The sequence below is a fragment of the Microcaecilia unicolor genome, chromosome 3 (genome assembly GCF_901765095.1).
Source record: "Microcaecilia unicolor chromosome 3, aMicUni1.1, whole genome shotgun sequence".
In the NCBI taxonomy this organism is placed as follows: domain Eukaryota; kingdom Metazoa; phylum Chordata; class Amphibia; order Gymnophiona; family Siphonopidae; genus Microcaecilia; species Microcaecilia unicolor.
In genome coordinates, this window is record NC_044033.1 from 110,493,582 (window position 1) to 110,506,640 (window position 13,059).

The window sequence follows — 13,059 nt, forward strand, 5'->3', positions numbered from 1 at the left end:
CTCTGTAATAATTCCAGAGAATGGGTTTTGTAGTGGAAAATGTCCATTACTGAACGCATTCTAGTTACACCAATACATTTTTTCCCTGGGACTGTAATGTAGAGGCCAACTGAATTTCAGTTTTGACTGATACCAAACTGGCCTGAAATCTGGATTTAGCTATCATTCAGTTTCAGCTGCAATTTTGGCTGATACTGAAACTCCCTGTCCCCCCAACCTCTCTTGTGTCACCCTCTCAGGGCCTACCTTCGAAGCCTTGATGGTCTAGTGGCCACTTCGGGGCAGGAACGATCCCAAGTCTCTGCTGGCTCTTCAGTCAGAATGGCTGCCACGACTTCCCACAACAGCTATTTTGAGACTGGAACTGTTATAAGCAGGAGTAATCCTTAGTCGCTCCCACCCATGTTAGTTCTAATTTCAAAATGGTTGCCCCGATCTCACTTCCCAGGGAGTTTTCTGGCCTCTTATCTCCTCCTCCCCTTGACCTAGAGATCTGACCACTTACTCTGATCACAGTATACAGTCAGTAAAGTGAGTACAGAATGGGAGTAAAATATTCTTTGTCACCTACATCTTGCAATGAGGCACACTTCAAATTTTGTGGCAGCTGCATGGCTTTGATAGTCATTGCTAGATGTCACGTCTGTGGTCGTGACCACCCTCAGACTTACCCTATTTCTGGGAATCAGTGTCTGTGCTGGTTTCTGACTGCTTCTGAGTTGGCTCTGTTTCTGTCTGTGGGTTTCTGTCTGTGGGCATGGCGCTGATTGCCTCAGTATACTGCACCTGTGTGGGTTTAACGTCTCTGTGCTTCAGTATACTGTTCATGAGTTAGCTCTATCTCTGTCTCTGTGGGCTGGCTGCTCTAATTGCTTCACTACTCTACACTTGTGGGTATTGGGCCTCTCTGTACTTCAGTGGGCTGTTCCTGAGGCAGCTCTGTCTCAGGCTGGGTGGGCTGGCTGCGTCCAGCCTGACACTAATTACCTCACTAGACTACACCTGTGTGGGTTAGGTCTCTCTGGGCTTCTGTATGCTCCCTGCCTGTGGCCTGAAGGGGTGACCTCATCTGTCAGGGCCTTCTTAAGGAACTGGTGTTCTAGTCTTCAGGGCCTTTGCATTGCCAATGCCTCCGCAGTGCCTTAGGTCCCAAGGTTAGTGTGCTGTTTGCACAGTTAGCTTTCCTTGTCTTTACTTGTGGGCTTCCATCCCTTCTGCTTAGCTAGTATACTATCACCTGTGGGCCTTGCCTTCTGGCTCAGGGTATTTTTTGCTCGTAGGCTTTCTGCCTAGTCTACTATTTACTGGTGGGCTCCTTGCTTTCCTTCTCAGGGTATTTTTTGCTCGTAGGCTTTCTGCCTAGTCTACTATTTACCGGTGGGCTCCTTGCTTTCCTTCTCAGAGTATTATTGCTCTGTGGGCTTTCAGCCCTTCTGTGTCTATTGCTCTGTGGGCTTTCAGCTCTTCTGTGTCTATTGCCCTGTGGGCTTTCAGCCCTTCTGTGTCTATTGCCCTGTGGGCTTTCAGCCCTTCTGTGTCTATTGCCCTGTGGGCTTCCAGCTCTTCTGTGTCTATTGCCCTGTGGGCTTCCAGCCCTTCTGTGTCTATTGCCCTGTGGGCTTCCAGCCCTTCTGTGTCTATTGCCCTGTGGGCTTCCAGCTCTTCTGTGTATATTATTCTCTGTGGGCTTCTAGCTTTTCTGTTAACCCTGTTCAGTGGCTCTGCTCCCTGTCTGAGGTTGGTTTGCGGCTGTTGCTGCAGCCATTTCGCTCCTTTCTATCTGTTAGCTACTGTAGCTCCAGTCTAACCCTTCCTCTGGGTAGCGTATCTGTCATTCCCATTCCCTTGAGCTTAGCTTGTATGTAGCTCCTGTGTCCTCTTTCCTGCCTAGCTAAGGTTCCATGGACACCCTGCCTGCCTAGTGTTTGGGTGAACCCGGATCCAGTCAAGCTGTGCCAGTTTCCTAAATCCTGTGGGAGAAGCCTGTATTGAGTATCCTGTATCCTGCTTCTCAAGCCTGAACCCTGCTGTAGGACGTTGTTCCTGGATTCCTTGTTGCTTTCCTCTTCAGCTCCAGCCCAGCCACTCCAGTCCTGTCTACTTCCGCCCGTCTTAGGGTTGCCTGTCTCCTGTTGGGTGGTTTTGCCTGCTGCTGCCACCTCCGTGACAGCGGCCCAAGGGCTCACATTTCCCCGAGAGACCTGACACTAGAAGGCCTATGTGTAAACATTAAAGTAATCTAGAACTGCTGATAACACAGCTTGTAAATCACTCTGCTCTAAATACACCTTTTAACTGATAAAGCAGGCAGGTGTTTAAAAAAAAAAATCCTAACCACATTCTTAATTTGCATTAGCATTAAGCAGTGAGAATCAATTGGGGAAACAAAACGGGAGCTGGGCAGACTTCTACGGTCTACGCCCTGATTGTGACTGGATAGGGATGGGCTGGAGTGTAAATTTTAAGGGGCTTCGACGTTAACTTCAGAACTTAGTACAAGAACACTACTGGGCAGGTTTCTACTGTCTGTTCCCTGAGAAAGGCAAGGAGAAATTAAACTTGAGTATACATATAAAGTAACACATACCATGTAAAATGAGTTTATCTTGTTGGGCCGACTGGATGGACTGTACAGGTCTTTATCTGCTGTCATTTACTATGTTACTGTGTTACACTCTCCTGCTTATTTTCGAACGAGAAGGCCGGCCATCTTCCGACACAAATTGGGAGATGGCCGGCCATCTCATAAACCCGGCCAAATCGGTATAATCGAAAGCCGATTTTGGCCGACTTCAAATGCTTTCCTTCGTGGAGCCGGCGAAAGTTCAAGGGGGCGTGTCGGCAGTGTACCGAAGGCGGGATGGGGGCATGGTTAACAGATGGCTGGCTTCGGCCGATAATGGAAAAAAGAAGGCCGGCTCTGACGAGCAGTTGGCTGGCTTTACTTGGTCCATTTATTTTTAGGACCAAGCCTCAAAAAAGTGCCCCAACTGAGCAGATGACCACCGGAGGGAATTGGGGATCACCTCCCCTTACTCCCCCATTGGTCACCAACCCCTTCCCACCCACCCCCCAAAAAAAAAATTATAAACATTTTTGTGCCAGCCTCTATGCCAGCCTGAAATGTCATACCCAGCTGCATCACAGCACTATGCAGGTCCCTGGAGTAATTTTTAGTGGGTACTGCAGTGGACTTCAGGCAGGCGGACCCAGGCCCATCCCCCCCACCTGTTACACTTGTGACAAATGTGAGCCCTCCAAAACCCACCCAAAACCCACTGTACCCACATATAGGTGCCCCCCTTCACCCATAAGGGCTATGGTAGTGTTGTACAATTGTGGGGAGTGAGTTTGGGGGGGCTCAGCACCTGGAAGCAATTTGTGAAGTCCACTTCAGTGCCCCCTAGGGTGCTCGGTTGGTGTTCTGGCATGTGAGGGGGACCACTTCACTATAAATGCTGGCTCCTCCCACGACCAAATGGCTTGGATTTGGCTGGGTTTGAGATGGTTTCCATTATCGGCGGGAAACCAATGGCGGTGATCTCTACGATGGCCCAAATGTTGAGATTTGGTCGGCCCCGACCGTATTATTGAAACGAAAGATGGCCGGCCATCTTGTTTCGATAATATGGTCGGGTATGCCGCTTTACGGGGCTGGCCTTAGAGATGGCCGCCCATATAGATGGCTGGCCCTGTTCGATTATGCCCCTCTATGTCATCTGAGTAACAGATTTCAGAGGAGATGTTTACAGTATATACAACAGGTTGTGAAGGCTATTCAGTGTGTTCAAAGTAGCTCACTAATAAGATATGTTTTATTTTTAACATATTAAGTGCAAGTCCATGGGCAGAAAACCCCAAAATCTAAGGGGAGCTCAGAGCCCCTGTGAAAAAATAAACTGATAACTCTCTGTGTAGATCTGGTAGTCAACTTTCAGTTCTTTGCAGTGTGATGTTAGAGAAGAAATTGCAGATCTCTGAGGGACTCCATATTGCAATGGAGTCTAATCAGATACCTGGTCTTATCTCTGGACCTGCTGTGTAATATATGACTGGAACCACTTCAGAAGAGACTGTTTATTTTCAAAAGCTACCTCAAGTGCACTAGCACTTAAGGAGGGCTGCATTTGAAAAGACCTTAACAGAATTTTGGATCAGTATATCAACAGTACCAGTTTTAAATGACCAAATTGTGCTTGAACATATGAAGAACCCAATTCATATTGTATCAGTTGTACATATAAATGAGTAATGAACGAGCGATTTTTCAAGTATTAAGATACACAACTGTGTAAATAATAATAATTGGCCCCATGTTATATTTTTTCTGTATGTTTCTTTATTTCCATTGGTGATTTTTAATATTCCCTTTACTTGCACAGAGACTCCTAAACTGGCCCACGAAACATTTAAAGCCCTGAAGCCAGGATTGTCTGCTTACGCTGATGATCCTGACAAGGTAATTTTCTGTTGTTAGCCTTGGTGTATTGTTTGTTTGTTTATTTATTATTATTTATTGCATTTGTACCCCACATTATCCCACCTTTTTGCAGGCTCAATGTGGCTTACAGAGTAGGGTTATGATAAAGTCAGTACATGATTTAAATACAGTTGATCATAAGCTGAGGTAAAAGAGGATTTAGATAGGATTTTACATTTTCATTCTACAATAATGTAACTATAAATAATGCACACATAAACCCATATAGCCCATTACCCCCACTCCACCCCACCAAGAACATCCAATAAAGTGTATTTTTTTAGGGTGTATTTATCCCGCCCAATATGGTGGTCCACCCACCAATACCTAGGAAGAGATAAATCACCAAAGGCTGCATCTCTCTAGGAGTTTGATTAGATACCTTATTTCTTACCAAGTATTTCTACAATTAGCAGATCAGTGATATCTCACTGGGAGTACAGAACATTGCTATACAAAAGTACTGCTATATCTGAGACTCCAAAGAATATATATGCAATCAAATACTTTTATTTGTTATTCTCCAAATATATGTACAATCAATTGCTTATGGGAGTACATACAGTACCACAGCTACACATAGGTGTTCTTCTGGGTCTGAGTCTCTAATGTTTTGTTTACCAGCCAAAGCCAATTAGTAGATATAAAAGACTCAAGGCTACTTATGAGAAAGCGATAGGATTTATTCCAATTGATTGGTTTCTCATGGGAGTGCAGCCCTGCTTGCATAAAGGTACTGGCTTTGACTGTCTCTCCCCATTGAAGTAGGAAGTACAATCATTTATATACGTTCATTAACATTTCCAGGGCTTTTTTTACATTTATTTATTTACTTTCCTCCTTTCTTCTTCATTTCTTGCCCTACATCATAAGTAAAAGCTGGGTCCTCCATGGAATTGACTGGACGAGGTATAACATGGATCCAGCCTATTTTCTCCATTCATGTGCAGTTTTTCTCCTCTCTTCCCTTTCCCTCATTTCCATCCATGTACATCCTTCATCTTTTTCTTTCCTCCCCTCCATCCATGTGCAGCATTTCTCCTCTCTCTTCCCTTCCCTGTATCCATATCCGGCAATAGTTCTCTCTCCCTTCTCCTCCATCCAAGTCCAGCATTTCTCCTCTCTCCCCTGTCCATCCCTCCATCCATTCATGTCCAGCAATTCTTCACTCTCCCCTGCCCTCTCCTCCATCCATCCATGTCCAACAATTCTCCCCTCTCTCTCTCCTGCTCTCCTCTCCATCCATTTCCAGCAGTTCTCCTCTCTTCCCTGCCATCCCCTCCCATCCATGCCCAGCGATTCTCTCTTTCCCTGCCCTCTCCTCCCATCCATGTCCAGTGATTCTCCTCTCTCCCCTGACCTCTCCTCCCATCCATGTCCAGTGATTCTCCTCTCTCCCCTGACCTCTCCTCCCATCCATGTCCAGCCATTCTGTCTCCCCTGCCCTCCCCTCTCATCCATATCCAGTGATTCTCCTTCCCCCGTCCTCCCCTGCTATCCATGTCCAGCAATTTCTTTTTTCCTCCCCTCGCCCGTCCTCCTCCTCCCCTGCCTGCCTGCTTTAGAGTCTGGACCCCAGCCAGCATCAGCCAGTGCAGCAATTTAGAGATGCTGCCAGTGTCGGGGCCTTCCCTCTGTGAGTCCCGCCTACTTTGTTTCAACTTCCTGTTTCCACATAGGCAGGACTCGCAGAGGGACGGCCCTGACGCCAACAGCCTCTCTTAATCGCTGCCAAGTCGCTAAAGAAGAGGGGAGCGAGCAGGAGTTGCTGGGAAAAAAAAGTTGCCGGTATGCTGTACTGGTGCGTACTGGCACAAAAAAAGCCCTGCTTAGCACAGCAGCAGAAGCAGTGAAAATACATAAGTAATGCCACACTTGGAAAAGACCAAGGGTCCATCAAGCCCAGCATCCTGTCCACGACAGCGGCCAATCCAGGCCAAGGGCACCTGGCAAGCTTCCCAAATGATGTAACTTAAGGAGGTATGCTGGTTGAAATTCAGTTGCAGAGTTGGGATTTTTTAGCTCTGGATGCCAAAGCACGTACCAACTTTTTTTCTACCCTTGGGGCAGATACAAAAACCCCCTGCTTTTTAAAATTCTGACTTTTTTAAATGTGAGGTTTCTTTAGCTATGAGGGCGGGCATTGTATGGAATAGTGGCGTTGGCTCTCCTCAGGCTGTGCCAAGGCCGGATAATCTTTCAGACAGACCAAAAGCTGAGCTGCAATTTCAGCTGCTTTTATACTGTATTTATAAAGACACATAGAGGGGCATAATTGAACGAAAACGTCTATCTCCATGGGCGTTTATCTCCGAGAACGGGTGCGTGAAGGGGCGGACCGAACCGTATTTTCGAAAAAAATAGACGTCCATGTTTTATTCGACAATTTGTGAGCTGGGCGTTTTTGTTTTTCAGCGATAATGGAAAATGAAAGCGCCCAGCTCAAAAACGAATAAATCCAAGGCATTTGTTCGTGGGAGGGGCCAGGATTCGTAGTGCACTGTCCCCCTCACATGCCAGGACACCAACCAGGCACCCTAGGGGGCACTTTTACAAAAACAAAAAAAAAGGTAAAAGAGCTCCCAGGTGCATAGCACCCTTCCCTTGTGTGCTGAGCCCCCCAAATCCCCCTCAAAACCCACTGCCCACAAGTCTACACCATTACTATAGCCCTAAGGGGTGAAGCGGGGCACCTACATGTGGGTACAGTGGGTTTGGGGGGTTGGACGACTAATAAGCATTAAGCAGCACAGTTGTAACAGGTAGGGGAGGGATGGGCCTGGGTCCACCTGCCTGAAGTCCACTGCACCCCCTAACAACTGCTCCAGTGACCTGCATACTGCTGCCAGGGAGGTGGGTATGACATTTGAGGGTGAAAATAAACAGTTGTGAAACGGCATATTTTGTGGTGGGAGGGGGTTTGTGACCACTGGGGGAGTCAGGGGAGGTCATCCCCGATTCCCTCCAGTGGTCATCTGGTCATTTAGGGCACTTTTTGGGGCCTTACTTGTGGAAAAACAGGGTCCAGGAAAAGTGCCCTAAATTCTCGCTAAAAACGCATATTTTTTTTCCATTATCGGCGAAAGGCGCTCATCTCTGATCGGCCGATAACCACGCCCTAGTTCCGCCTTCACCACGCCTTCGACACGCCCCCATCAACTTTGTCCGCATCCGCGACGGAGTGCAGTTGAAAACGTCCAAATTCGTCTTTATTCGCTTTTGTGAGATAAACGTCTGTCTCCCGATTTGGGTCACAATATAGTCGTTTTTCTATTTCGATTATAAGCAGGATTGACACCTCCTTGGCCTCATAACTTAGTATAATACTAGTAATGAATTTTCTTTTCTAATGTGAAAAATAGATATAGAAAAAGATTCTCATTCATAAAGGTAGTGCATTCCAGTCCCCTGAATTTTTTTTTTGTTTGTTTGTTTGTTTCTACCTTTTTGATGATATGTCATTTAATTTTTCTAATCTGGTTGGTCCCAGGCTGTCTTCCGTTTTCCTTGTGTTGATCTTTTAAGTTCTTTACCACCATAACCTTTCCATTTCTTCTCTTCTTCTATATCTGTCTGACTCTGGTTTCCATTTCTATCTTCTTTGCATTTCTGCTTAGATTTTATCTCTTATTCTCACATTTTCTTACTTTCTAATTCTTGCCCTCCCACTGTGCCCTGCTACCACTCCCTAGTATCCCCGTTTCCATCTGTTATACTCAGGCTCTCCAAAACACTCAACTACCTTCCCAGTCATTCAACACCTCCTGGTATCCAGTCCCATAAGAACAAGTGTTGCCATACTGAGACAGACCAAAGGTCCATCAAGCCCAGTGTCCTGTCTCCAGCAGTAGCCAATTCAGGTCACAAGCACCTGGCAAGATCTCAAAAGAGTAAAACAGATTTTATGCTGTTTATCCTAGAAATAAGCAATGGATTTTTCCAAGTCCATATTAATAATGCCTTATGGACTTTTCTTTTAGGAAGTTAGCTAAACCTTTTTTTAAACCTTGCTAAGCTAACTGCTTTTATCACATTCTCTTGTAATGAATTACAGAGTTTAATTACACGTTGAGTGAAGAAATATTTTCTCTGGTTTGTTTTAAATTTACTACTTAGTACAGTGGTTCCCAAACCTGGTCTTAGAGGCATCCCAGCCAGTGATTTTCAGGATAGTCACAATGAATATGCATGAGAGAGATTTGCATGCACTACCTCCACTGCATGTAAATCTCTTTCATACATATTCATTGTGGATGTCCTGAAAACCTGACTGGCTGAGGTTCCTCCAGGTTTTCAAACCACTGATTTATTAGCTTCATTCTATGCTCCCCTAGTCCTAGTATTTTTGGAAAGAGTAAACAAGCAATTCATGACTACCCATTCCATTCCACTCAGTATTTTATAGATCTCTATCATATCTTCCCTCAGCTGTCTGTTCTTCAAGCTAAAGAGCCCTAGTCGCTTTAGCCTTTCCTCATAGAGAAGTTATCCTGTCCCCTTTATCGTTTTCATTGCCCTTTTCTGTACCTTTTCTAATTCCGCTATATCTTTTTTGAGATGCGGTGATCAGAATTGCACATAGTATTTGAGGTGCGGTTGCACCATGGAGCAGTGTTGGTCAAAGTACTTAATTAAAAGTAAAAATATATATTTAATACTTAAGTAAAAGTACAGTGAAGAACCCATTAAAAAATGTACTTAAATGAAAGTAAAAAAGTTATTGCCTAATGTAATACTTTTTGAGTAAAAAAATAAAGTGCCACAACTACAATGAATGCAATTATTGTTAACAATTCTATCCAACTTTATTGCTATGCAATTCAATCCGCTTTGCTTTTAGTAAAACTAAATTTTGAAAATGACTGTCACTCATGCGAGTGCACTTGTGAGTCATTAATCCAGCACAACTAAAAAGGTGTTTTAAGAACTGCACTAGCAGGAAGTGCATGGTTCAGTCTGATAAAAAGTTCCTTTAAATAAGGCCAGGCTTCAGTATTACGATACTGATGTCTTCAGACTTGGTCTGCAGGTACTGATCAATGCTGTCTGAAACGCTTGACTTATATATAGCAAAGAGTACTTTATCATCTGAATTAGAAGTAGTGCTGTCTAATTCATCATTTGCATCTTCATCTTTATCTTCGTTATTATCATGCAATTACAAAAAAAAGCTTTCACTAAGAGCCAGATGCACTAAAGTCGTCGGTAATTCCCGTCCCCTACCGATTCCATAGCGAATCGGTAGGGAACGGGAATGCATCAACGATAGGGAATGCAAATGAGCTACTCGTTGTAACTCACTTGCATTCGCTATTTTCCTCGGTTGCCAGTCGGAGAATCGGGACGTCCCTTTCGATTATGCACCTCTTCCTGGTCTCTTCAGCCAATCAAAGCGGGTTTAGCTGACTGTTGTCAGCGAAACACGCTCTGATTGGCTGAAGAGACCAGGAAGCGGTGCATAATCGAAAGGGACGTCCTGATTCTCTGGCAACCAGGAAAATAGAAAAATTTTGCTGTGGAGGGGTAAGTGGTGCGGCGAAGACAAAATAAAAGGGGGGAAAAAACACGTGCGCTGGCAGAGCGAAAAATGGCAAAAAAAAAAAAAGACGTCTCTCACAAGCGCAGGGAGAGTACATCCATAAAGGACGCCCCTCACATGTGCGCCCTGCTTTTTTTTTTCTTTTTTACCTTTTTTGGGGGGCCCTTTTCCTTTCTGATTCCCTCACAGGAGCCCTAACGAGAGGTGCAGACCTCCCGTTAGGGTTCCTACGGTAAGGGAATCGGAAAAACGGTAGTGCATCTCATTATAATGGGCTGCAACGGTAGTGCAGCTCATTATAATAGCTTTTGAATAATTTGCATTCCGTTTTCGTTGCCTGCTACCATAGCAGGGAAAATGCCCTTAGTGCATGCCCCCGGTAAACTACTTGCGTTTTAAACTGGCTGGAACCAGTTTAAAACGCAAGTTGTGGGCTCGTTAGGTTTAGTGCATCTGGCCCTAAGTTGGAATCATTGACTGTTGTTCTAACAGTTTTTCATCTGATGTCAAACTCTGTTTAAATATCTTTGACAAGCAGACTTCTGTCTAAAGACTCTATCAATCTATTCTACTCTATTCTATTGCGAATATTGCTAACCATTTGCAATAAGGTCCATTTTGCTGAACTGGAAAAACTCCACAAATCTGGATTACAATACACGGTGGAACACAGTTTGTATAATAGCTAAATATGAGTTTGTTGAAAAGTGAGATGCTTTTCTTACCTTTCAAAAAATTTGGAAACTGTTGCTGGACTTTAGTAAATTACGTTACTGAATTTTTATGGTATGTATCTACTGTCCTTCCCAACACCTCTTATATACATATGTTTTAAACTGGTCCTTTTCCTCTTTTTCTTTTTCCCGCCTACCAGGTCCTGATTCATAATTCTGCTAAACATCTTGAGAATCACTCATGCTATTATATTATGTTCTTGTTATTTATTGCTTGATGCGTTTTTAATATACAAAATCAATAAAACTTCTTGAACTACAAAAAAAAAACTTCTATCAATCCAGTGGACAGTCACTCCAATGTTCAGAAATCCTAGCCATATGTATAGCCATGCACACACCTGAACAGGCATCCATACACACATTGAAAAAGTAAACGACTTCTACAGAGTACATCCAAAACTTAATTTAAATTTTCTCATTTCCATCTTCCAAAATTCTAGTCAACAGATGTACAGTTCAGTAGGACCCAAAGCACTCCAAAACAATAAAAGTCAGAAACAACATAGTTTATACCACCCTTAGGATTCACCTTTGGGTCAAAACCATATGCATGTAAGGACTGGATAAACAAATTAAAACAAAGTTTAAAGTAAATGTCCTACTTGGAAGCAATAATGAAACAGTAACAGAATATTCACATAGCAAGCAGCCTGAACCAACAGATTTATTTTCCACTGAACATATTTATTTAGATTTTGCTCACACCTTTTTCAGTAGTAGCTCAAGGTGAGTTACAATTAGGTACTCTGGATATTTCTCTGTCCCAGGAGGGCTCACAATCTAAGTTTGTACCTGAGGCAATGGAGGGTTAGGTGACCTGCCCAGGATCACAAGGAGCAGCAGTGGGATTTGAACCAGCCACCTCTGGATTGCAAGACCAGTGCTCCAACCACTAGGCCACTCCTCCACTTTGTATGAACCTGGCGGCTAATAGTGTGCTGAACTGAACAATGTTGGCACATTTAGACTGGAAAGAACTTCTACATGAAGGAAGCCCTTCCCTTATTATTCAATACCTCTCTGTGAAATAGTAGTAATAAAAAAAGGCAAGTGCACGTCTGTTCACCAAGAACCCAACTCATCACTGTTATGTTTAGCTGGAGACCAGTAACCAGTTCAACAAGCACAGGCAACTCCACTGTTCTTGTAGGCTATATTCACTAAACTGCAAAATTTAAGATGAGATGATCCACTGTTTGTGTGTCGAGGTTTGCAATAGCAGATCCTATTCTCGGTTTTGCTGTTTCATTTAGTTTACTGAGGAATCGTCATTTATATCTTACTTCGCTTTTACTTATTACTTTCACCTACAGGTATCATATGTAACTGAGTACATGTAGAAAAAATTGGTGAAATTATTATTACATAACATGTTATTCTGTACTTCTGCACAAGTAAAAGTAACAAAACCGCCATGGAGTGATACACTTTAGCCTCCCCAAACAGCTGAGCCACCGACCACCTATGAATTCCGCCTGTCTTGTCCTCCCCGTTTTACCATATTGGCTATTTTTCTTCCATTTGCATCTTTGCTTTCTTTACCAGCTTCTTAGATTTTTCAGATATTGTTGCCTGTTTTCCTCTTTCTTCGATCTTTTGTCGTTTATAAAGGTTATCCTCTTTTTTTACTTACCTTTTCAGCTGCTACTTGTGAGAATCAAAGTGGCCTCCTTTTTCCTCTTATTTTTATTTACTTTCCTTACAAATAAAAATAAGAAAAGCATACAAAAATGATTCATCATAAACCCCATTGTGCATTTTTAGCTGAATCTTTAGGACTTCTTTATGATTTAAATAGGTAATGTATTTGGAAATGATTTTGCCAGCATATTAAATTATGTTATTTCAATATCCTTCCAGTGCACTCGGGGAATACAAGAACTGCTGGAAGTTGCTAAAGAGGAAATTCCAGAAGAGCTATGGAAAGCTACTCCACTGGTTCTCAAAGCTACAGCAGGTTTGCGTTTGTTACCAGGAGAAAAGGCACAAAAGCTGCTTGATAAGGTGATATTTTTGATTCATAAAGAAGCACTTTCTGGGGGCAAACGGGATAATCGGCCCTTACTGATGGGTAATATTATTGTATGGAACACAGGTTAAAAGGAAGGGGGGGGGGGGGGTCCTCACAACTTCCACAAGAAAAGCAAGCAAAAACAGATGTGAAATTGAGGAAAGTTCCAAATAACCAAGGCAAACAAGTAGTAAAAGCATCCAAAAGTTTATTTGCCAAAGTAAACTGACCCAAAAGAGTCTACAAAGGCCGTGTTTCGGCACAGTGCCTTCCTCAGGAGTCAAGATGGTCT

At 43.6% G+C, this 13,059-nt stretch overlaps 1 protein-coding gene across 3 annotated transcripts in view; it reads left to right on the forward strand.

Moving 5' to 3' along the window:
• Positions 1–13,059, forward strand: part of ENTPD6 (ectonucleoside triphosphate diphosphohydrolase 6) — a 104,597-nt gene that overhangs the window by 42,168 nt on the left and 49,370 nt on the right. For all 3 annotated transcript variants that reach the window (XM_030196274.1, XM_030196275.1, XM_030196273.1), the window contains exons 3-4: positions 4,383–4,459; positions 12,617–12,760. In XM_030196274.1, the coding sequence (XP_030052134.1) occupies positions 4,383–4,459; positions 12,617–12,760 (221 nt within the window). The remainder of the gene's footprint in view (positions 1–4,382; positions 4,460–12,616; positions 12,761–13,059) is intronic.